This window comes from Rousettus aegyptiacus, unplaced genomic scaffold, assembly GCF_014176215.1.
Source record: "Rousettus aegyptiacus isolate mRouAeg1 unplaced genomic scaffold, mRouAeg1.p scaffold_m13_p_14, whole genome shotgun sequence".
NCBI classification, from domain to species: domain Eukaryota; kingdom Metazoa; phylum Chordata; class Mammalia; order Chiroptera; family Pteropodidae; genus Rousettus; species Rousettus aegyptiacus.
The window spans coordinates 51,924,354-51,948,482 of record NW_023416289.1 but is presented as its reverse complement, the minus strand read 5'-3'; the positions used below and the strand labels follow the sequence as shown (position 1 = coordinate 51,948,482).

At 53.4% G+C, this 24,129-nt stretch overlaps 3 protein-coding genes and 1 long non-coding RNA gene across 9 annotated transcripts in view; 2 read left to right on the top strand and 2 right to left on the bottom strand.

Annotated features, from left to right (window-relative positions):
• WDR93 (WD repeat domain 93) overlaps positions 1-12,968 on the top strand; it is a 30,114-nt gene extending 17,146 nt beyond the window's left edge. For 2 of the 5 annotated variants that reach the window (XM_036231943.1, XM_016151573.2), the window contains exons 9-17: positions 1,052-1,122; positions 1,668-1,754; positions 2,672-2,791; positions 3,947-4,160; positions 5,526-5,589; positions 6,880-7,036; positions 7,339-7,540; positions 8,296-8,445; positions 12,616-12,968. In XM_036231943.1, coding sequence (XP_036087836.1) covers positions 1,052-1,122; positions 1,668-1,754; positions 2,672-2,791; positions 3,947-4,160; positions 5,526-5,589; positions 6,880-7,036; positions 7,339-7,540; positions 8,296-8,445; positions 12,616-12,712 — 1,162 coding nt within the window. In that variant the 3' untranslated portion in view covers positions 12,713-12,968. The remainder of the gene's footprint in view (positions 1-1,051; positions 1,123-1,667; positions 1,755-2,671; positions 2,792-3,946; positions 4,161-5,525; positions 5,590-6,879; positions 7,037-7,338; positions 7,541-8,295; positions 8,446-12,615) is intronic. The other 3 variants (XM_016151571.2, XR_001597711.2, XM_016151572.2) reach the window with 3 other exon arrangements.
• Positions 1-14,289, bottom strand: part of PEX11A (peroxisomal biogenesis factor 11 alpha) — a 38,106-nt gene extending 23,817 nt beyond the window's left edge. Inside the window, exon 1 of the mRNA XM_016151593.2 lies at positions 14,190-14,289. Coding sequence (XP_016007079.1) covers positions 14,190-14,203 — 14 coding nt within the window. The 5' untranslated portion in view covers positions 14,204-14,289. The remainder of the gene's footprint in view (positions 1-14,189) is intronic.
• Positions 14,290-15,209: 920 nt separating this feature from the next.
• Positions 15,210-16,863, bottom strand: MESP1 (mesoderm posterior bHLH transcription factor 1). The gene is made up of 2 exons (XM_016151597.2): positions 16,134-16,863; positions 15,210-15,975 (listed from the first exon to the last, which is right to left on the bottom strand). The coding sequence occupies exons 1-2, from the start codon at positions 16,836-16,838 to the stop codon at positions 15,901-15,903; spliced, it is 780 nt and encodes a 259-aa protein (XP_016007083.2). The 5' UTR covers positions 16,839-16,863; the 3' UTR covers positions 15,210-15,900.
• LOC107514167 lies at positions 16,780-23,205 on the top strand. Of its 2 annotated transcripts, XR_004954337.1 has the most exons (4): positions 16,780-16,913; positions 18,107-18,166; positions 21,086-21,360; positions 23,166-23,205. It is a non-coding gene; the product is annotated as an uncharacterized LOC107514167 (long non-coding RNA). The 2 variants fall into 2 exon arrangements; XR_001597714.2 differs by having other exon boundaries at positions 21,086-23,188.
• Positions 23,206-24,129: the final 924 nt, after the last annotated feature.

The window sequence follows — 24,129 nt, the reverse complement described above, 5'->3', positions numbered from 1 at the left end:
CTGGTTTGGGGGATTTTTCTGAGAACTTCAGCAGATCTTTTGACAAGTTGTATGAAGACTGTTCAACTAGAGTTAGAACAAAGGCTGAGAACATAAGTTTCAAGAAAGAATAGAACAGCTATGGAGAGGAGAAATACAGCTTACTTTGCAATTTTACATATGCTATCATCTCTTGAAATTTTTTTTTCCTGATTACCAAGACAACACAGAAGATCCATTTCCATCCAGTCTTCCTAAATGTGTAATATGTTAACATGTAACTATTATATGTTAATGTGTAACTATTAAGATTTGTCACTTTCTAACCCCTGGTCAGCAGGTAGGCCTCACTCACCCCACCTGTCACTGTGAAAATGGAGCCCAAGCCTCGGAAGTGTCTGCCAGAGCAGGTTTCAGGAGCTGGCTCTCCTAGCAGCCCCTGTGGGTCCAGCTTCCCATGGAAGTGAAACCTCTCACCTTGCTGTCAAGTGGACCTTGAGTTTCTTCACTTCAGGACACGAAAGTCCTAGGGCTAAGCCCCAATGGCAGCTACCTGAGACCTGAACTAGAACCCAGCAAGGTTCACCGGTGGGCAGCCTAGCAAGACATTTAGAAATTTTGCAGGCCAGTTGTTAAACCACTGGTAATTGTCCATCGTGAGGGTAATTATACCACAAAAAAAAGCTACAAACCCTATAAAATCAGGAAATTGGGGCTTTAAAAAGAGCCAGTCTATGAGCACACCACGGGCTGTGCTGCCCCAGGATAAGAGAGCATCTGTGCGCATCACCGAGTCTGGTCACAGAGGGGTCTTCCCTGAGGTCAGGGACTGCTCTGCCCAGAGCTGGGTGCTGTCTGGGCCTGAGAGGCCCCCACTGCTGCGCCCGCCCTGCCCATCCTGCCCTCAACAACATGCCAGGCCCAGCGCACAGAATACGATCTGCCTCTGGCTCTGTAACCCTGAGAGGGTCCGTCCTAACTGCTCACTTCTGGTCCTAATCCTGAGGCTGCCAGCATCGCATGTGGCCCAGGAGTCTGCCATGGTTCTGACAGGTGTCTCTTTCTTTCCCAGTATGGCCACGTTTCATTTCCTCCTTCCGAGCTGCATAACTATGATGCCAACAGAGGTCAAGAGCCCTGCAGGTAAATAAACATGAAGCAGGTGGTTGTCCTAGGCACATGGCCAGTCACCGTGGGGGAATGCCTCGGCAAGCCCTCCTGCAGAAGCTCCACACAGCAAACCCTGCATGACAGGAGGGGACAAGGTGGAAAGTAGGTGCTGGCTATCACTCTACAGTTCCTGGTTGGACCTGTGGCCCCAAGCCCCGATAATGGAGGCTGGCCCTGTCTTCAGGGGGCGACCGCCACAGAGGAGGGAGTGAGCACGCATCCCACTAGGCTGCTTCTGCCACGAATTCATTTTGTAGAAGATGTTATTAAAACACTGATAGCCAAATGGACATGAATGATCTAGAAGGTGTGAAAGCAGCCGAGGTCAGGTGTGACCGTTGTCCCTGCCCAGGCAGGCGAGTGGGCCCTAGGAATAGCCCTTCTTGGAGGTGCCCGGCCCCTCCTCCCCAGGAAGCTCACCCTTCTGTTGGGTGCTGCCTATCAGAACCACTTCTGAGTTCAAACCAACAGCCGCCCAGACTCCTCACGTGACGCCCCTTTCCTCTCTTCTTTCCCAGGGGTAGCCTGTGTCCTTGGCATCCACTGGACTGGATATCACAACTTCTTCCTCTACTCGCTTAACCGGACCCTGAAGGATAAAGTCGGTACTGTACTGCTGCCGTGGGAGCTGCCCGAGCTCCGGGCCCTCAGAGCGTGCCCTTCTTCGGCTTAGCTGGGAGCACGTGACTGACACCTCGGTGTCACGTTAGGGGCTCAGATCTGTGCAGGCAGAAGTGGGTGGCTCAGTGGTGTGATTCCGCCCGCTACCCAAGGCTCTGTAGTCTCAGGCCAGTCGCCTGATGCCCCCAGTCCCCGCGATGTCTCATCTGAAACGCAGAGCTAATTAATTACACCATCCCTCTCTACTGCACGCATCTGCCGCGAATAGCAAAATTCAGTGTTTTGTATGTGAAAGCTCTTTGCAAGCAAAAGGCACTTAGGAAACATGGGTGGTCGTGCTCGCTTTTTACAAATTCATGGAAGCAGTTTGCATGAGCAAGTTCGCTTTGTCCTAAGTCCTTGAACTCATACACTTACATTATACTTTACAACTATACTTCAAAAGTAACATTTAGAAATTCACAGAGGAAGAATTTATTTTCTCCCATCCCTTTCCCAGGCACCCTGGCTTCTAATCTCGACTTCTGCTCTGAGGCAAGCCACTTATTTCTCGGCCTCAGTCTCTTCATCTGGAAATTGGGGGGTGCTAATAGGACCCACCTCATCAGATCCCCACAGGAATGAAATAAAATCATGTGTGTAAAATGCGCTCACCACAGTGTTAGCACCTAGTCAGTGCTCACTGAATGTCAGCTGTAGTGTAACGCTAGTGTGGCCTGTCACATTATCCTGAGGGAGGAGATGGTACTGCACAGACAGAAGAGGGATGCTGAGTCCCAACAGGTGCTCCTGCCCATGTCCCAGACGGGCAGCCTAGCCTGGGTCTCTGGCTGGCCAGGTGGAGGTGATGGCTGGGTGTGGGGTCTGGGGGCCACCCGGTGACCGGTATCTTCCTCACTAGACCCTGAGGGCGTGTGGCCCTTTGCTGCGCCCATTGCTGTCTCCAAGCTCAGCAACTCCTGCTCCTACCTGGTGCTGGCCTGCGAGGACGGTGTGCTCACGGTGTGGGACATGGCGGAAGGTGAGCCCCCACCGCGGCCTCACACCTGGGTAGATCTCCAGGTGCTGAGACTCTGGGAGCTCTGAAGTCCTGCAGGTTCTGAGCCTTCCATTAGACCCTCTGCTTTCACCTCATTCATTCATTCATTCAACAAACATAACCCTGGTTAGTTATCGAGCGCTCGCTCTGTGCCTGGCCCTGTGCCAGGTCCCAGAAGTCCAACCAGCACCTTCACCATCACCCTCTAGCACAGCATGTGAGATCACAGTGGCCTCCAACCTTGTCCTCTTGGTCCCCACGTCCTTAAAACAAGCAAGTCTTCCTTCCTGCCCTTCCACCCCACCTAACAACAGGAGCCTTCCTGCTATTGAAGCTAAGAGACCAGCAGCTATTCTGGGTGGGGAGTCGCCTTGGTAGCGCCCTGAGATCCTGGGTCCAGCTTGGCAGGTGGAGAAAAGCAAAGGTATCTGTTTATCCCACATCGGTCGGCCTCTCAAGGAGTGTCGCTCTCCAACCAAGCTTTTTTAAAAAGCAACAAACCAAATGGTGGTTTGTCATTTTACAACTGGATGTGTGTTTCATTTGAGTTAAGGTGGCCTTCTTCCCTGATGACAGGCGAGTTGGTGAGGAGGACCAGACATGGTGCCCTGTTTACTGGAGAGCTTATGATCCGACAGCAGAGCTGGCTGTCCCGAGGGGGGGCTTCTGTCAAGTCAGTGATGTGCTTCCCTCGCTGGGGCTAGTTCCATCTGAAGAATTCAGTGGTTGTGTCAAACAGGGAGACAGTCTCCCCACATGGCGCTAGGATAAACCCAGTGGAAGGCCCTCCTGGATTTTACCCACCACACCCACAGCAGTCCTGAGCCAACGAATGATCGCGATGTCACAATTCCTTTCCCAATAGCTTGTTTTCATTTTTCTGGATACTGATAAATTCTTGTCTGGCGCTATACATACACCTCCCTCTCCTTTTCTGAAACCATTTCCCTCTGATGTGCCTCAGACCCCCGGGCCAGCGGTGCTGACTCGCCCCGTCCCTAGCTCCTCTCCATACTTAGCAGGGGTCCCCCCAAAGGGGGCGCTCGCTGCGGGATTTTGCCCAGGTCACAGTCCTTGTACCCAGGCCTGCACCCCTCTGTCCCCTTTCTGATCTGCTCATATGCTTGTTCATTCCAGGACTCCCTATTGGGGTCGTCGCGCTCCCCGAGGGATGTTTCTGCCAAAGCATTATCTTCCTAAAATACTTCTTAGTCCTTGAAGGACAGAACGTATATCCTGAGGGTCGACCGAAATCCCAAATAACATGTGTGGTGCTGTGCACAGACGCTTCTCTCCACCTGGTGGTAGCCAAAGCGACCCAGGAGCCCACCATCAGCGTGCTCGTTGAGAGGTCAGTGGCCCCAGGGCAGGATGGGTGGGTGATCTGCCAGACAGATGACGCTAGTTAATGGCGAAACGCTGAGCACCTCGCCAGCCAGAGTCCACCTTCCCCAGAGCGACCACTCTCCCAATGAGCTTTGCAGGACTCCCAGTGTCCTTTACATGTGGGTACTTCTAACAAAAGCGTATGCCGGCACAAATGACAGCCTTCATATCCCCCGCATGGCCAAGAGGGTCATTTTTGGCCAAAATAACCTAGTTAGCCTTTTATCAGTTTCCCCCAACAACTCTCTCTTTTTTAAACTATGAAGTGTTTTATGCATGTAAATGATCTATACAATATGGGAGGGGGTGGGGAGAGGAAGACAGACTCCTATGTAACCATTACTGAGCCTAAGTAGGTCATCTCTAATTCAGTTAAGGCTGTGTCCTTCTCCTTGATTGTATCCTTCCCACTCCTGATCTATCACTGTATACAACAAAATACCCCACACCTTAATGGCTTAAGAGAACAGTCATTGTTTAGCCCGATTCTGTAGCTCAGCATGTGGGCCGGGCTCAGCTGGCCAGTTCTTCTGCTGGCTCTTGCTTATGCTCACATGTGCCTGGAGCAGCGGGCAGCCCAGCAAAGGACTGGATGGTCTAGGATGGCCTCGCTCACATATCTGGCAGATTGCAGGCTATTGGCCAGGGCACTTGGTTCTCCTCCTTCTGGCCTCTCCCACAGGCTTTGTCACCTGGTAGCCTAAAAGTCCCCAGCAACAAGTGAGGGTAGTCGGCACACACGAATGCTTTCCAAGCCATTGCTTGTGTGACCTTGGACAAAGCACGTCACATGGTCACACCTGCATTCAGGCAGTGGAAAGACAGACTCCGCCTTTTGATGGGAGTTGCTACAAACATTATGGACGAATTTTTTTTTCAATCCACCACACTGTTTTCCTACATTCGTTTCTTTGCTCTCCTTTAAGAAGTAACCTCACCCACATGCCTGCATCTCCAAGCAGAGTACTGTTTAGCTGTGCATATTGAGGAAACGTGTAAATGGCGTCACATTCTTGGTTTTTGCCAACTTGTTTCTCAACGCTATTTACTCTGTAAGTTTCTTTGCAAAATGTTGAGTCGTACTTGGTGGTGCACATAGCTCGTTCTTATTTTCCTTGCCACACTGCATTCCACTGTGTGCATCCCGGAGACTTGGGCATTCTCCCACCAGTGGAGGTTTGCGTTACTCCCAGTTTCTGCTCCTACAAACAGTCTACGACGTACCTCCTGATGCTTATACACAAGAGTTTCTCCAAGAAAAGGCCAAGGAAAGGAGAACAAAACCTTAACACTCTTCAAAAATGAATGTCTTGGGTCTTGTTTCCCACAGGCCTGTAAAGCACCCTGAAGAAGCCATCTGTGCAGTGGTCGCTGTCCTCACCTTGCCTGGCATGGTAGGTTCCTGATGCCGCTCACTCCTCTTCATGAATGTGTTCGTGTTTCTCACAAACATCTGCTGAAGGCCTAGCACGTGCTTGGCACTAGATCAGCTCTGGGGCTCACAGAAGGGAAAGAGAAAGTCCCCCATGACCAGAAAAAGGGCAAGGTAGCCTAACTCGACCTGCAGAGGTTGGTGGGTGGAGGGACACCTCTTCTGGAGGCGGCAGGACAGCTGAGCCACGGGAGCTAAGAAGGCAGCACCACGGAGGCAAGAGAACCGTGTGTGCCCAGGACCACAGGGAGGTCACGCTGCTGCAGGGGCAGAGCCTGTGGGGTGTGGAGAGGGAGAAGCCGGTGATGCCCTGCGGACTGAAGCACCGCGGGGAGCTGGGGCAGGGGGAGGACGGCGCGGGAGAGGCGTGCGATGGACCCCACCAGGCCGGGAGGCAGAGGCGGATCCTGCAGTGGGGACAAGTGGTTGCCAGTGTGGTGCTGCCCAGGGCGAGGGGCCCGCAGGACCCCCGAGGAGGCTCTCAGGGAGCCTGGCGCTCACCAGCGGTTACGGCAGATTCTCCTAGTCAGAGAGAAGTGGTGCGTGGAAGAGGTTCCCTGTGGGAATTGCCATCAGTGGCGGGACCAAGAAAACGAGCCGACGCGGTGCCTGGGAGGGACGCCTCAGGGAAACCGGGAGAGCGCCCCTGGGAGCTCAGAAAGGAGCCTGAAGGCGGTGAAGCACAGTGTCCTGAGCCGAACAGAAACCAAGCACCTCACGGAGACCAGTGTCCATGGCGGGGGACAGACGACAGACGGGCACGGGGAGGTGGAGGAGTGGAGAGACTGAGGACAGGCTCTCTCGGACACATGCTGAGTGTGGGGGAAGGAAATGGCCTGGCAGCTGGAGGAGGATGCAGGGTCCAGGAGGGTTTTCAAAGATCAGAGCGAGTTGTGCAGGTTCCTCTCCAGGGAGGAAGAGCCTGGGCAGGAGACAGGCCCCATCTAGACCCCAGGCGAGGGGTGCTGCTGGACTGCGGGGGGACCCCAAGGAGGGGGGAGGAAGGGGCATCCACCTAGACGTGGAGCTGAGTCCTGGCCAGAGATGCTGGGGGTGCAGACGCAGCACCCGGCCGAGGGCCTGCTGTGGCCGGTGGCACCTGATGGGCGATCACACACTCCTGCCACTCCCCCGAGCAGGGTCCAGAGCATGCGTGTTGTTTGCATTTTTTTGTGTCCAGCTGACTCTTTTTCCATACTGGGGTGACTGGCACAGTAGAGAAGTCCCCACTGATCGTCATCCTGCTTCCCAGGTGCTGACCTTCTCCAAGGGCGGCTCTGTGCACCTCCTGGACGTGGCCAAGCGTCAGGTCGTCTGTGCCTTTGCCCCTCCCAGACCCTACCGCCTGGCGGTCCCCTGGGAGCCAGTGTTTGTCGTGTCTTTACAACACCCGTATTTCCTGCTCCGAGGTATGGAAGGGGGACCACGAGGACCGCTGCCCAGACCTGTGGCCTGCTGACCATTTCCTTCTCAGTCCCCTCACCAAGCCTAGGGTGACCCCACCCAAACTGCTCCCCACTCTTTGCCCTCCCCAGGCACTTAGATGAAATGCCAGGCAGGCCTTCTCTGTGATGGAGTGAGCCCCTCACGGCCCAGCCCCAGTAACCAAACATTTATGAGCAGAGAGCAGCCCCCACGTGCCCGCTCAGGCCACAGGGACCACGGGGAAAGTAATCCTTACACAGCACACAGCACTCTCGTTTCACCTCAGGAGACCGTCCAGCCGAGACAGGGCCCACCAATGACACCGATGACAGCCAAAATTCTGTCTTCTATTTCCATTTCAACGCCTACCCACTTGTGGAAAACATCTTAAGGAATTGCATCGTTTCTCAAGTTGACCTGATGGAAGACATGGCCTTCCCCTACGTCCTGCCCTTGGAGAAAAGATGCGAGAACTTGCTACAAAAGAGGTAGAATGCTGGGTCCAGCCCATCGGGCCCCTGGGTTGGCTGTGGATGAGAAGTAGTGGCCTTGGCTTGATGGTAAGAGCCTTCCAGGATTTCAGTTCTCGCTACAGTGAAGGATTCCACTAGCTCAGAGCCCGGAGCCACACTCCGATTCACATTCAGGTTGCTAGAGGAGGAGTGACTTAGAGTTCAGGCTGAAAAAAGGCTTCCAGCCGGAGTTTTCTTTCTGTCAAGACTGTCTTTTCTTTCCACTTTCTCAATTTTTTAAAAAGCATATTTGAGTTATTAGACACAGTCCCTAAGGCAGGGGTTGGCAGACCACGGCCTGTGGGCCAAATTCGGCCCACTGCCTGTTTCTGTGTAAAGGGAGCGATGCTGGAACAGTCAGGCCCGTCTGTTCACACGTGACCTCTGGCTGCTCATGTGCCCAGCAGCAGAGTGGCCCACGAAGCCCCCGGTTCAAGAGCCCTTTCCTTTACCCACCGTCTAGATCAGCGGTTAGGCCTGGCCTCTGGCCTCCTCCCCGCCCCCTCCAGTCCTGCCGGGACCCACTTGCATTCCCTTCTGCTATGAAAGCCTGACGAAGTAGCTTGGCCCATTGTGGAAAAGTAGGCGTCTCTTCTAATCCATCCACATCAGATTTCCGGGGGCTTGCGAATACTTGTTGACGCTTTCTGCCATGATCCGACCATATATTTTAGGTGGAAGGAGTCGCTGGTGGCGCCCGGGCCGGCCACTACAGGTCCCTTCCCTTCCAGGCACTTGATGTCCTTCTGTAACATGAGCTTTGAGATCCTGACGTCACTAATCTCCCTAACGTCCCTTCACAACAACCATTTCCTCTCTCTACTGACTCTTTCCTCAAGAGGAATGAAGCACATACTCAGGTTTTCTGACCACCACTCACGGTGAGAACTTGGGTGAGTTATGTAACCTCTCAGAGGCCCACTTCCCTCATTCATTCAAAAAATATTTATCAAGCACCTACGACATGCCAGGCTGTGTTCTGGACACTGCAACGGTGCCTGGTCCCGGGTTTTAGAGGTATTCAGTGAGATAATGTCTACAAAGTGTGAGGCATAGGGTGGCGGCTCAATAAATGGGAGGTACCAGAATGGGTCCTCCCCCTATCATAGGTGCTCCCCCTATCATGGGTCCTCTCTCTGCTAATCCGACTTCATGCCTGGGGGAAATTCTAAACACCACGGCAAAGGCGCACCGCTGCCCCCTCCCTTCACGACTGTGGCTGACCTGCTGCATTTAGTCCTGGCCAGGTTGTGCTGGGTGGCTTGGGTGGCTTTCCGTGTCTCAGGATGGAGGGAAGCATGCTATGTGGAAGAGGAACGTGGCCAAAGGGTCTTGGGGAAGGAGGACGATGAAGAAGGGGACAGCTGACACCTCCCCTGATTAAAGATTTACCCGGAACGCTTTGCTATTCCTCACATGGAGGTTTATTTTGACGTTTGATGACGTGTTCTTAGGAGATGCAGCTAAACAAGTTAGGGGCAAAGTATCACAATGTCTACAAGTTACTTTCAAGTGCATCCAGGAAAACATTTATAGAGAGAGCCAGAAAGAGAAAATGCTAACAGTGGGTGAAAACCACAAAAATATTTATGGAGAGAGACAGAGAGAAAGATGGGGAGAGAAAGTGTTAGCAATGGGTGAGCGTTAGGTGAAGCCTTCCTTGTACTACTTACAACTTTTCTACAGGTTTGAAATTTTCCAAAATAAAAAGATGGGAGAATTCATAAAATACTATTTACAGTATAATCTTGATATTGAGTAAAAGAGAGAAAACTGGAAATGTGTACATGAATAGTAATAGTAGCTATATTTGGGTGATGAAGTATGCATGTTGTTTTTGAGTTATCATCCCTACTTGTAACTTTACCACATACAAAAAAAGCTTTTGCTCGGTGAGGCCCAGAGAACTCCTTGTTTAATGAGCCTGTTTCTATTTCTGTCTTTTCTGTCAAAATCCCTCCTTTTACTGGCCCAGCAAGGGCAAGCCGCCCCACTTTACCTGAAGCTGACTAGCTTCGCTACCGGTTGTGGGGAACAGGCCACAGGCGACCAGCCCAGCTCTGGGCTCACCTCCTGCCAAGCAGCAGAGGGCCCGACAAGTTCTGGAAGCCTCAGTCCCTAACCGACATTCCCACTCTCCACCACGGGGTGGGACGCCAGTGGAGGTTAGCACTCGGACCCCTGCTGAACCCTACTTAGCCCGTGACCTGGCTTCATGTGGAGGACTACTACTCTAACAGAGTTGCTCCCCATTGTAAAGGCTCATGTTCATTATTTCTGATATAAGTTATGTGTGTACTTGTAGAAACTTAGAAATCAGGACAATGCAAAAAAGAAAACTTAAATAATCCATAATCCCATCACCAGAAATAGCAGCAACACCACTAATATATTAGTGCATGTCCTTCCAGGCTTTTTCCCTCGGCGTTTTTGCTAAGTTAAGATCATGTTTCACATTCACTTTTTACCTGCTCTAAGAAGGAAAAGCCAGTCCTTTCTGCCCTGACTTCCTCCAGCCTCTTCCGCCTCCTCCCTTCTACCAGTCTGTCCTTCCTGTCAACACAGCTTAGCTCCCAGGTCTCCCTTCCCCATCTCCCCCCGCTAGGCCCCAGAGCACTGGGTGGGTGGAGAAGGCTGCCTTCCAGGGAACCTTCGGCAGAGCAGAATCACCAGAGCGGACCAGGTGGGGCCCTGGGGAACAGGGCCAGGGCTTGGGACTGACCAAGCAGTGGGAACTTAGGGACCCAGCAGGAGCTGGGAGGGGACGTACTGTATGGTGGTGGCAGGCCCCGCTGGGAGGAATGTTGGCTTGGACCTCATTGCAGTGTTACGATCACACCCCTGGTGGCAACCCATTTCCTGAATTGGGTCCCAGCAATAAGTTGGGAAACGCTATCATTTAGGGAAAGCTTTCCTCCTCTACTTGCTCTGAGGACTGATAGCCAAGGCTTTCAAACCAGCGTACCTACTCCATTTTATTATGAAACATTTCAAACACACGGCAGCTTTGAATAAATTTCAGTGAACACCCCCATACCCAAAATCTGTCATTAACATTTTACTCTTGTTGTTTACCATTCTTATTTGCGTATGTCCCAAAGATTTTAATCCTATTTTTTCCCATATTTTATAGTGTGTGTCTGGAAGTTTCCATTGGCCCTAAAGCTAAGTGAAACTTTAAGTCCATGGGTTCATGTGGCAATCTCAAAGTTTCACACTTGCAATATTCTGTCCAAACTGTTTTTGCAAAATCTGTCCTGGGACTTTCGTAAGGACAGCATGAGATGGCGCCCGGGGCGGGTGGAGGAGGGGCGCGTCAGGGCTTTGAGAGGAGGCCAGTTAGTTCAAAACATGCCACGCCCCCTGCTGCTGGCCCCAAGCCTGGCGTCTGCTCCCATGCAGCCCGGGCCTCTGGGGCACCATTCCCATCTGGCTCCACTGCCTCAGTGTGTGCCATCTCCAGCTGGGGCAAACTTTTGACAAGACAGAAATTTCGGGACACCAGGAAGGAGACAGAAATTGTCTGTCTCTCCCTTTATTCTCTGTGGAATACAAGGCCAGGAAAGGTGCAGCTTCTACCGACCCAGCCTTCCGCCATAAGCATGCTCCTGGGGTGACCTAACAGGCCTAGGGCCCACAATGTATGTGGCTCCCTTGGTGAAGAGTTGGGCAGGCCCTGCGTGGACACCAGGTGACATTTCTTGTGAGGCTGGAGAAGTGGGGCAAGAGATGGTGTCCAGAGACCCTTTATTACTATCCCTGGGATAGTTGGGAATGGTGGGTCCATTCCAACTTTCTTTCGCCTTTCTTAAGAAACAGATAATTTCCTGGAAAATTATCTATAGGTGCACAGGCCCCCGCCGTGCAGTCAGCCAGTCTGCCTGAAGTCAAAGGCTTTCCACAGGGACTGTAGGTGCGCCATCTCTCCTCCCCCTTTGCAAATGGCCGGCCGGGCTTTCTGGACGTTGTATACGCACACACCTCATCTGTCCCTTCCAAACATCAGACGGCAGTCACACGCTGCGTTATACCGTCATGGGACAGAGAAACCTCTGCTTGCTGATGGTGGAAGGAGGGGGCCTCAGGCTCTACAGGGGACTTTCCCAGGGGGGCCCTGCCAGTCAGTGCCCAGCCTCAGATAAGCCCAGCATCCTCCCCGCTCCCTCCTCTCCCCAGAGCACCACCTCGGGAACTGCACTGCGGCCACGCTGGTCCCACCTGGGGCGTCCTGCCCAGCTGCCACCTGCTCCCTCCGCAAGGCAATCTCCTGCCACCTCCCCCTTCTGGACAACCCCGCCTCTGCCTCCCAGAGCACTGCAGTCCCAAAGGGCCGCCCTCTCACCTATACCACCGGGGTCCCACACATGCCCTGCCGCCTGATTCAGAGAAAGAGGCGCCCTGCTCACAGCGGCCAACTCTACATGCAGAGTGAGGGGTGGATCCTAGGCTTCTGATTTTTCTGTATTGAACATGCGTTTGTTATTTAAACCAAGAAAACAACCTCTTGTTTTTTAAAAGACCCAACAGCAAACGCTTTGTCTTCTGGGAGCATCGCCCCCCCCCCCGCAGGGTCCACCCCTTCCTCCGCTCGGCATTTCCTCTCTGCTGCACTTACATGCCCCCTGTCCCAGGTGTTCTCTCACGCTTGTCACCCTTACTACACTGTGGAGAGGGAGGGGCAGTTCTGGTCACTGGGGTTGTCCCAGCACTTGCACCAGTGCCTGTCACTTAGCTCAAGAAATGCTTAGTGATGGAGTTGCTGGCATTCTGATGTTTTTAATGTGGACCCATGCAGACAGACTTGCTTTCTTAACCTCGCCGTGCCGTCTGTCACTGTCCACCTCTTCATTTAGAATGCTACCTCTCAGTCATTCAGCAAAGGTGTGTCAGGTGCCTTCTGTGTCCCTGCCTGAGTCCTGAAGACACAGAGACAACATATCATTTGGAGCCCAATATTAGCATGGGGTGTCAAGATCAGCCCTAGGGACCTGAGAGCAGAAGCAGGGAACAGGGCACAAAGCAGGTTCCTCTTATCTCTGTGTGTCCCACAGGTTTCAGAAACTGGAGAACAAGGTAAAGGAGCAGGAGCATTGGACCCGACTACGCAGGTATTCCTTGCTTCTCCAGAAAGAGAACTTCAGGAAGTGACTGGGCCGCAGCCCCGGGCTCTCTGAAGAGGTTTCAGCCACAGGCAGGCTTCGCCCCAAGAGGCCCTGACGTGAAGAGGCACAGCAACACAGGGCTGCAGCTCAGTAGGTCCAAGGGGCCTAGACTTGCAGTCTGATAGCTCCAAGAGCCTGGAAGGGGAGAGGTGTTATTTTGTGGAGTTTCAACCACTATGCCGCTTGTCAGAGTCCTCAGGCAGACAGATGCGCCACTCAAATAAATAGTGACATTGTTTCTAGACTGCAAAGTTGCTGTGGTGTGTACGTTGCCCGCCCCTCCCAGTCCAGACCCCAGGAGGGCCCACGCACTGTTTTCCTAGGACACCGTGTGGTGCCTTCGAGAACTGCAGGTGGTTCACATGTCTTAGCTTCTTCCCCCATGACAAACTGCCTGTGGAGGTCCACTGCACGCTAGGTTTTTGATGGCAATTTCTTTTGTGTCCTCATCCACCTCCGCCCCTGGGTCATGCACATGCTCCTTGTTGGCATGACACCTTCCTTACAGCGCTGGTCCCAATGAGCTAAATGTCCCCTAGACGAAGATGCTCCCTTTCCTACATCCCGGTTTTATAGGGTGACCCTGATATGACCCTGAGAACTTGTCTTGGGTACAGAACGACCGGCCTAGCTACCCCTCAACACTGGCCCATCCAGCGCGAGCATCTCCGCAGCACAGCTGTCTCAGCGGGAGCAACGTGTGTGGTCAACAAGCAGAAGCATGTTTCTTGCCCATGTGCCCTAGGCTTTATGTCACACGGGAGCTGCACGCACGCACGCACGCCGGCCAAGGCAGTTCCAAAGACTGGATCTGTCAACCACCACTCACAGCTGTCCCTACCCCAATAGCCACATACTAGCTTCATGAACAATTCCTCAACCTTTTTCTGTCCTTCATCGTCCTGCTCTGGAAAACAGCACACACCCGCCTCCCTGCAGCTCTAAGGCTAAAATGACTTGAAAATGACTTGAATTTAAAGTCCTAAGCACAGAGCTTGGCCCAAGGTCACTGCTTTATAAATGTCTTTTTCTCTATCATGTGAGTACTGATGACTTAGGTTGTGCGAGCACCTCCGAGGTAAAGGAGGGCTGCATGGCTGACCACTGGTGACCACAGTGCGAGCTGTGCCCTGCGCTGACACCATCACTCTCACTCCCACACCTTCAAGCAGGCGTGTGCGCAGATGGCTCTGGACCAGGGCACACTCCCAGGTCCTCAGGTGAAGTGAAACACCAGCCAGTACCCTCTGTCCTTGAGACAGGCTGATGTTTATCTGTCACAGGAGCAGTGCACCCATGGCTGAGCACACAGGTTCTGTGGTCACATCTGGATCCCAATCCCAACGCTGCCACTGAACATCTGTACCGGCATGATACCGGTGAGCCGCGATGGCCTCATCAGCTGGGGCTCACCCCTGGGTTAGCTGAGAACTGAAAGAGAGCATGTGCCCTGGCTCACCTACCTGGACGCTGGCATCCATCCCGCCCTCTGAATGGGCACTCGGGGCTTCCTCTGGGTGCAGTGGGGCTGGCCCAGGAAGGGTGGGGCTGGGGAACGCTGGGAGGCCACCCTTCCCAGCTCCAATCCTTGGTCTTATTAGCAGGAGCCTGTTAATGAAAATCACACCCAGGTGCTAATAAACGGCAGGGCAGCGACTGACTCCGAGGGGGAGGAGAGGGCCTCCACAGGGGAGGGGCTGGCCAACGAGCCCACTTATCTGTGAAAAGACTTGCTAATAACTTTAATTCCCCATCCTAAACCATGGGGCCTTTGCCATGCAAATAGACCTTCTAAACCGGGTAAGTTCCTGGGGAAGATGTCCCATCTACTCCTCTTAGGGTTCTGGGAGGGGTGAGTGAGTTGGGGTGGAGGTGCTCAGTGGGAGTGGGGTGATCTCGTGGAGGTGTGAGGTCCCGCCCACACTGCAGGGCCTTTGCTTTGGTATCTATCCCACTCTCTGCAGCCAAATGTGGCCAGATTGGGCCTGACGTGCAGGGTAGTGACCCCCACCCCACTCTGAATTACCGCCCCTCTTGGCCAAGGCTGGAGCCCTTAGTTGTGAATGAATAAACTGTGGTCTATCCATACAACAGACCACTACTGGTCAATAAAAAGAAACATCTCCTTGCCCACCTTGCACGCCCAGGCTTGACTGCTCATCAGACCCCCTGACTCAAGCCAACCTCCTTCTAAGCTCAAGGCTCCCCTCTCCCCATACAACGCTTCCCTAATCTGAATCCAGCCAATGCAGATAGGTGTGGCAGCCTGGCCTGGTTCTAGGTCGGCTGTGTGGACTTGGATGCAACCAGATGGGCCCCTTGTCTCACCTAGGCCTCTGGGAGGTCCATTTACGTAAACTCAGAACTGGCCCACTGATGCTATTTTACACCCCTAAACCACACGGGAAGGAAACCTGAAGGGAGATGGGAAAATCTCAGAGTCCAGGCCAGGATACTCTAGAACAAGGGGAATAAGGACTTGGGACATGTGAAATGGCCCCAGAATGAATGGCACTAATGAAATCGTACACACACCAGAATGCTAATCCTTGGTTTAGCCTTCTGTAAAATAATTATTTGGGTATAAGATGTGTAAAAGATCTCATACACTAAGCACAATATGTGTTCACTAAAGATGTATTTTCCCGAGATACTTTGGTTTTCTCTAGCACCAAACCAAGTCCAATAAAAGCCTCAATTTTCTGCCACTTTCCCATATAAAGGGCCACCCCACTTCCAGGCCAACCCATCTGGAACAGGAGGTGCTAAGCCACCAGGCAAGGAGGAAGGGTTCTGAGCCTGTGTGTTCTGAAGATTCCAAGAAACCCACTCAACTCTACTATGTTCTTCTCTGGAGGAGGGGGAAAGACCTTTGTGTTCATATTAGAGAAAGAAAAAATTGCCAATTGACACCAGCAGTTTATTCACAAATAAATAAATACACACTAAGCAGAGTCTCCTGCCTGCCTCAAAGTGTCTACCCTGTGGGACCCTCCATCGCTGGGGAGGTTTGTTCTGGTTGGGAAAGGCTCTCACCCTCAAGAATGCCCATGCCAGCATCGCCGGTGCCCAGGGCCAGGACTGGGAGTCTGGAGAAGGGCCGTTTCGAGAGTGAGGCCAGAAAGGCCTCAGTGCTCCAACAAGGCCCCAGTTGTCCGTCGTCACTTCTCCTGCTCAGGCCGGTGGCCAGTCCTGGGGCGAGAGAGGCGTCCAGGTCTCCAGCAGGGCCAGCACGTCGCCGGGAAAGAGCTGTGGGGGAAAAGGGAACGGCGTGGCTGTCCGCGCTCGAGGGCTCCACTCTCAGGGGTCCGCGTCCTCTCCCTCCCGTCGCCGCCTGGGCACCTTGGCGGCCGCGCTGAGACAGTAAGTGCCCCCCACACACGACGGCGGCACAGGGAGGTACTAACCGGAGATGAGGGGCCTGGCTCCGTCGCCTGCCCTTCCGGGAAAGCCGCCTTGTCGTAGAGGACCGGTGGGTCACACGGCTCTGGCGCCGCTAGGGCTCCGGGACAGGCGGGCGGGGACCCCCAGGGCGCCGCGCACGGGGCACCGGAGCCCAGGCCGGGGCCGCGCGCCTGCGTCTGCGTCTGCGCCTGCGCGGGGCCGCCGTCGGGGCACAGCGGGCAGCCCCGCGGGAGCGTCGCGTCGCCGCGTCGCCGCTGCCGGCGCCGCAGGCTCTCCTCGCTGAGGCCCAGCACGGCCGACAGGTGGCTGATGTAGCGGATGGCCAGGCGCAGCGTCTCGATCTTCGTCAGGCTCTGGCCGGCGGGCGCCACGGACGGCGGCAGGAAGCGGCGCAGCTCGTGCAGGGCGCGGGCGAGCGTGCGCATGCGCAGCTTCTCGCGCTCGCTGGCGCTCTGCCGCTGCCCGATGCCCAGGCGGCTGCTGCGGGCGCCGCGCCTCCCGGCGCTGGGGGCACGAAGAACCGCGCGCGCGCCGGGATGCCCGGGGCTGGGCACGGGGCTGCTGGCCAGGGCGCTGCCCCAGGAAGTTGGGGACGAGGCCGGGGAGCAGCTGTAGTCCCTGTCGGAGGGCGGCGGCGGCTGATCTGCCCCCCAGCCCGCGGGGAAGATCCAAGACTCCGAGAGCGGCGGGCACAGGGACTGGGCCATGACAGCAGCGGCGCGTCTGGGGACCGGGCGCGTCTGGGGACCGGCTGCCGAGGACCGCTTTATCCCGAGCCCAAGGTGTGAAGTGGCCCCTTCCAGGCCGCATCAGCACATCAAAGCGGGCTTGGGGCCTGGAGGGGGCGGGGCCTGACCCTTTGAACCAACCGAGGGGTGTGGCGCGTAGGTGCCCGCCGGTGGCTGCACCAGGTTGGCCACCGGTGGGCCCACGTATGGGCACCGGAGCCAGGCACTCGGGCCCCCTCCCTGCGCCCAGCCCGGAAGTCCAGTACCTAGGTTTGGGGCTGCTTTCAACCAGTTGGGGACCTTAGCAAATAATTCAATTCCCTTGTATAATAATTCAATTTCCAATTTGTATAATGAGATCCTAGGGGCATGTTGCAGCCAGGTCTCTAGAAAAAGCTAGAGACCGGGGGGTGAGGCTCTGATTCCTGCTAGAAGTGAGAGGAATAGTGATCCACTCTCCTGAGGCAGGCTGGTCCTGGGATGCACTCTTCCCTGGTGGGGGTGAGTGTGTGTTGGGGGGGGACACTGAGGGAGCTATCCCAGGCACATCCAACAAGCTGGCCAAATCTGGTCAGGTTGCTGGACCATCTGAGCCCAGGGAGGGGTGAGCCTGCTGCCCTGCAGGACACCTTCAGCCTGGCAGGATCAGGGGCTTGGCCTATTGCCATAGCTGCCACCACTGGCCTCTACCTGGTGTTCTGCCACTTTGGGGCAGGTATAACAGGCTCAGCCAATGAAATGTGATTGGAAATGACACAGAAAAAAAATTTGACAAAATTCAGCACCCTTCATGATAAAAATTCTCAGCAAACTGGGAATAGAGGGGAACTTTCTCATCCTGGTAAAAGGCATCTATAAAGAACATACGATGTATTAAATAGTGAAAGACTGAAAACGTTCCCCCTAATAAGAAGGTAAGGATGTCTGCTCCTATGCATATGCCTATTCAGCATTGTTCTGGAGGATCTAGCTTGTACAATAAGAAAAATCATATTAAAGGCATATGGATTGGAAAGGAAGAAATAAAACTCTATAGACAACATGATTGTCACATAGAAAATCTCAGAGAATCTACATTGCCTACCTGATCCCTTGGGTTGGAGTGCTCACCTTCATGATGGCTACTTCGTGCATGATGCTCTCCAGCTGGACTGTGCAGTACCTGGTGTCTGGCTTGATGTCTTCGTGAGAAGTGGTATCTACGGTCTCTTTCATGCCAGGGGTCTAATGTTTTGTATCTTCCACAGCTTCCAGCCGGTGAGACTGATGGGTGAGCTGGTTTGTAGGAAAGAAGGCCAACTGGCTTGGTACGTTCCCCCTGGGCATCTCTGCCCCCTCTCTTGTTATCTGCTATGCCCCTGACCTCCCCTAATACCTTCTGTACTGCGTTATCTGCAGTCTGTCCCATCATCACATTCAGGAGAGACAGTGCCAAGCCACCCCTGGGAAGAAGAGAGAAGCCAGTTCCCTGGACCCATCTACCCCCAAGGATGGGCCCCCTTCTAGACCCTGGCTCCAGATTCAAGCCAAGAACCTAGTATTAGAGCCCAGTGACTGGGCCCCTTCGATCCTGCTAGACTGGAAGGAACAAGTGATTGAGACTTGGCAGACTGTGTTGTGCACAGCACGGGAGGGGTGTGTATACAGGCTGGACAGACAGGAGGGGTGAAACCTCAGAAGGTGTGGGCACCTGGCTCCCAGCCTTCTGAATATCAAAAAATCCCTCCAATTCCCACATGATTGTGATTTCCACTAGTTTATTGGCAACCTTCCTCCAAAGTGAATTTGTATTTTATTAAGTACAAAATCAACTAGACATACTTGGACAAGAGGCCATATGTGTAAGAGGCAGACTGTATATCCTAAAAACACAGTTCTGGTCCCTAAGAATTCTCAGATCTGGAACCTAATAGTTGACATTCACTGAGTGCTTACTCAGCAGCTACCAAGGGATCTGGAGCAGAGCAGGGCACCATAAGTGCTGTATGATAAAGAGGGTCTCTGCTGGCAGGGCTGAGGAAGGGTTAAAAAGACCCAGGGGTGAGTGTGGAAACCAAGAGCCCACAAAAATGACATGAAAGAGGCAGAGTCTTCAGCCCTAAAGGCTGACACATTGGAGATGCAACATAGGAGTCCCTCCCTCTGAGTTCTCTGGGCACTGGCTGTGCAAAGGCTATGGTCAGTGAGCCTGATGGAGCCAAGTGGGGGCAGAAGAGGGACCCCAACCTGGAGCCTGCATCCTACCACCTTCCACCAGCCAGCCTCCATCTTCCCTTTCCCCATGCCTCTCTCACCTTTGATCTCCTTATCACGAGCCTCTCTGGTAGGTTCATTTGGGAGCAACCCCAGTTAATGAGTTCTCCAGGGCAGCAGGGCCCACACGCCCTCCTGCTGGGGTGAGGACTTCACACTTTGGGGGCCTGTGTTTTGACAAGTGCCGAGCCAGTGGCTCCTGTTCCCCTGCATGGGCCTGCCTTCTCCTGCCAAAGTGTAAGGCTGGGAAATGAGGCCTGGGGGCAGCCCCACTGAGCAGAGGTGAGAGTTCCATGGGGTCCCTGGCCTCAGCAGGGGACAGGCAGGACAGGGCAGCACCCTCCTAGGCTGGGGCCCGGGCCTCAGCCTTCCCGCCAGGAACCAGCCAGCTTGCTCAGGTGAAGCCCAGGTCCTGGGCGCTGCCCCCCTCCCTCCTCCCAGCCCCGGTGCCCTCATTTCCCGGCCAGCCCCTCTGACATAGGAGTGCTAATCAAAGGTGCTATGTCAATACTCCCCTTGCAGCCCTTAATCTCTGTCCCCTCCGGAGCCAGAGTCCCCCGGAGAAGGAAGCAGCTCTTCTAAGCCGGCCTGCCTACCATCAGCACGCATAGCCCATGGGAAGCTCTGAATTTGGGGGTGCCCTACTGCCAGGGGTCTTCCTGCCACACCTCACACCATCCGGAGAGGCAAGCCCTTTCAGGAGAGTGATTATTATTTACAAAGTCCCCCCGCTTCAGACAGCCTAGGACAACCCTCTGGACTGTGACCCGTGCGGGTTAAAATCCCTGTCCTGCCATAAACTGTCTGTGTCACTCACACTCTGTCCCTTGGGCCCCAGCTTCTGCTGCTGTGCCACGGTAATGCCTACTGTGCTGAAGCTGCAAGGATCAAATCATCCCGCAGGGACGTGCTTCAGGCAGCGCCCATGTGCACGTTCACTGCTGTCACCTGGGGCCTGGCACTGTGTCAGTGCTTGGCCGGGTCACACAACTCACAACCACACTGTGATGTGGGTGTTGCTGACTCACTTTGTAGATGAGGAACTGGAGTGGCGAGAGGTTGTCCCATGTCACATGGCTAGAAGGGGCAGAGCTGGGGTCCGTCTGGCTCTGTCTGGGGCCACAGCCTTGTGCTGCCTCCCTGCCCCCTCCCCTGTCTCCGCGGGAGGACTAGAGTGGCTCCTTACCTCCTGGGGGGCTGCCCTGAGAGTAAGGGTGCCAGGGTAGGAGCAGTGCCCTGGAGTCCTCGTGTCCTGATGGAACCCTGCTCTATGTCACAGGGACCGATGGAGATTTAGAAAAAAAAAAAAAAAAAAAGTTTCCAGGGCCAATCTGGACCTGCTGAACCAGAATCCCTGAGGATGGAGCAGAGGGCCTGGATCTGAAAAGTGAAATCTCCCCAGAATTAGGAAACTCGGCCGCTTTTGAGAAAGTGTCCTATGGTGAACACCCCCCAATGCAGACAGTGGAAAAAGCACTGGGAAGTGCCTGACTCTCCACCATGGGTACTAAGTACCCCTGGGTCACAAGCAGATGAGGATGTGCTTGGGCTAGAGAAGGGGCTGAGGCCACCTGGGGCCCAGAGCAGTCAGAGGGCCCAGTACAGAGGTTCCCAACTCCTCCTCCACCTCCCTCCTTCCCCAGCTGCCTCCCAGCTACGCCCCCAGGCTCCCAGGGCACCCCTTCCAACTGAGATCACCCCCTCTCCTCACACCTCTGGCTCCTGGAGCCACTGGGTTGGCAAGCCATATGGAATAGATTATTCTAGACCCAAGATAATCTGATTATCTTGGCCATGGATCAGCTGGCTGAGCAGCCAGTGGAAGTCACAGGAGGCAGAGGGGTGATGAGGAGGGAGGGGGTGGGAAGAAAGGAGAGAGATTTGGCGGATTCCAGACGGGGGGCTCGAGAGGAAGTGCCAGAATCTCCGTGGTCCTAGGAGCCAGGGTAAGTAGACAGCATCTCTCTCCATAGGGTAAGTGGATGCTCCTTCATTTCACCTGGGCAAGCAGAGGAGGTCTATACTTTACAGTGAAAGGCGGGAAAACCGAGTCATCAGGGGAGGATGCAAACGTGTGAGTGTGGGGAAACCTGTCACATAGCACCTGTTTCTCCAACTGTAAAATGGAACAGGGACTCCTAGCTGCCTGCCGAGATGTCCTGAGAGCACTGCACGCCTTTGCGGGAAAGCATCCATCTCAGGCCACAGTGGTGACCCTTGAACCGTGCACCCAGGACACAGTATACCGGTAGGTTAGGCACGTGCGTTATGTTGAGAACATGCCCTTGCCTTCCCAGCCACAACCAGCAGAGAGTGCTGTCCAGCTGCTTGGGAACCCGGGATCTTGAAAAGGGCAGACCTACAACCAGTCAGAGGACTTTCCTAGAGCCATGGCCAGTGTAGGGCAGGAGTGATGGGTACCAGAAGCTAAGTAGATGTGTTACAGATGCCAAGACTGGTATAAGAAGTAGATAAAGATTGCTAGCACTGGTGTGATGGGCTGTGTGACCCCAACAGGCCACTTGCCTTCTCTGGACCCAAGTTTGCTTGTGTCCACTGGAAAAAACACACATCTTTGTGCAGACAGGCAGTGCAAGACGGAGCCTAGAAGAATGAGGAGACGGGACTGGGTCAGGAGGGTAGGGGCAGGCAGGGATCAGGTTCCTCCCCCACTTTCCTACACACACTCTTGGGAACAAAGTTTGAAAACAGTCAAACCACAAGCTGACTGAATTTCTAGACAGGGGATGCCTTGGGCTCTGTGCCCATGCCAGCTGCCTGGTGAGAATTTGCAGGCCCAGGTGAGCTGCCAACTTGGGTCACATCCAACACCGGTCCTTTCAGAAAGCATACCATAGAGCTCTCTCCAGGCAAATGTACAGGTTTCGGGGCCCCTTCTAACCCCGCCCCTGCCCTCGCTGACTGCTCACAATAGCACAGTGAGGTGCCAGGACAGAGATGAATCCTGACAGGAATGCGAGGTTTAAAGGGCCATCCCTGGCCACCAGGTTAGAAACCCTAGCCTGGGCTCCCACACCAAGTTACTCAGGCCCTCAGCCAGCTTTAGGTCCCCCTTCCCAAGGGACAGGAAAGAAGGAGACCCCACTCCACCTCCCAGAAGTATGTGACTTTAGACTCAATATATAGCAGAGTGGGGAGTTTCTAGGACTGAGCTAGAATGCCTGAACAGGGCCTGGGAGAATGAGGAACCTCCGGGCAGCCTCGTTTGCCAGTGGCTGGGCGTCAGGGCTCTCCCTAGACAAAGTGGGGAATATCTAGAGGAAGGGGTTAGAGCTAAATTGACCGGCTAACATATCAAACAGGAGAAGGGTTTTACATGATCAGTACTATGTGCCTAACACTGAGGAAAGGATGAACTCAGTGCTTGACTCTGGGGGTCTCCAACCATGAGAAATTGGATCTAGCCCTTGGCCTAAGCCAAGGTTTTCTTCGCCCTTGGAGGTTATGCCCCAGCACAGGCACTGGGCGTGCATGGTTAACACCTGGCATGGCAGCCAGGCTTGTGAGGTGCCCCAGGGGTGCCGGCACGTGCTGCTGGCTGCCCTGAACCAGGACCCACCTCCCAGGCTCCCCGGGGCTGGCGGAGGCTTTGGAACAGCCTAAGCATACTCTTTGCCCAGCAGTTCCCCTCACTGGAATTCATCCTGATTAGAAAAGATTGAAGGTTCAAGTGAGAACATATTGCTGAGTGACAGAACCCAGCTGCAGACAGATCCTTTCCGTGTGACACTACTGACATAAGCAAAAACATAAGAAAACAAGAATCTAAAAAACAACCGCTACACAGAAAGTCACTGAATGACACCATGTACTTTGTGAAGGCCTATTACGTAAATGCATGGACTAAGGCCTCGGTGTGCTCACCAAATCCGTAATAACGTGACAGGACTTATTTGGTATGGGCGGGGGGCAGGTCTGGGTTCTGGGGGTGGTCAAGGAAGACATCAATCTTATCTGTAATGTTTAAATCTTTTACAAGGCGATTGCATTCATGTTAATGGACAATTTAAAAATACATATGTTTAATTATAGGCATATTGCAACCAATGCCTCCGATAAGGGCCTAATATCCAAAATATACAAAGAACTCATACGACTCAGTAAACAACAACAAAACAAATGATCCAATCAAAAAATGGGCAGAGGACCTGAACAGACACTTCTCCCTAGAGGACATACAAATGGCCAACAAACATATAAAAAGATGCTCAACATCGCTAGCTATTAAGGAAATGCAAATCAAAACTACAATGGGATACCATCTCACACTTGTTAGAAGAGCTGTTATCAACAGGACAAGTAATAACAAGTGCTGGAGAGGATGCGGAGAAATAGGAACCCTCATGCACTGCTGGTGGGACTGCAAATCGGTACAGCCACTATGGAAAACAGTATGGAGGTTCCTCAAAACTAAGAATTGATGTACTACATGATCCAGCAATCCCTCTACTGGGTATTTACCCCAAAGACTTGAAAACTCATATCTGAAAAGATATTTACACACCGATGTTAATAGCAGCACTATTCACAGTGGCCAGGACATGGAAGCAACCAAAGTGTCCTATGATAGATGATTGGATAAAGCAGCTGTGGTGCATAAGAAGAGAAGAAATACTGCCATTTGCGACAACATGGATGGACCTGGAAATACTAAGAAAAATAAGCCAAACAGAAAAAGTTGAAAATCACATGATATCACTTATGTGTGGGCTATAAACCTAAAAGCAACAAATGAACAAGACAAACAAACTCAATAACAACTCATGGAGGGGAGGAGGGGAGGTAGACGGGAAAATTAAATAATTTCTTCAATTAAATAAATAATAAAAAATTTTAAGAAAATCAATAAATAAATTATAGGCATAAAGATGAACCCATCTGGAAAACTTTAAGGTGTCTGTCTGTGTATGCTAGAGAATTTGTTATTGACCTGTTAGCACCACGCCATGGAGTACTAGGCAGACCTTCAGAAATACATACACTGATATGAAAAGTG

What these genes read in the sequence shown, in the direction of transcription:
- MESP1 (XM_016151597.2), bottom strand. Translation starts at nt 16,838, where the DNA reads ATGGCCCAGTCCCTGTGCCCGCCGCTCTCGGAGTCTTGGATCTTCCCC. An exon ending in AGCCAGGCCCCTCATCTCCG is followed by an intron (nt 15,976 to 16,133) that starts GTTAGTACCTCC and finishes TTTCCCCCACAG; the next exon opens with CTCTTTCCCGGCGACGTGCT.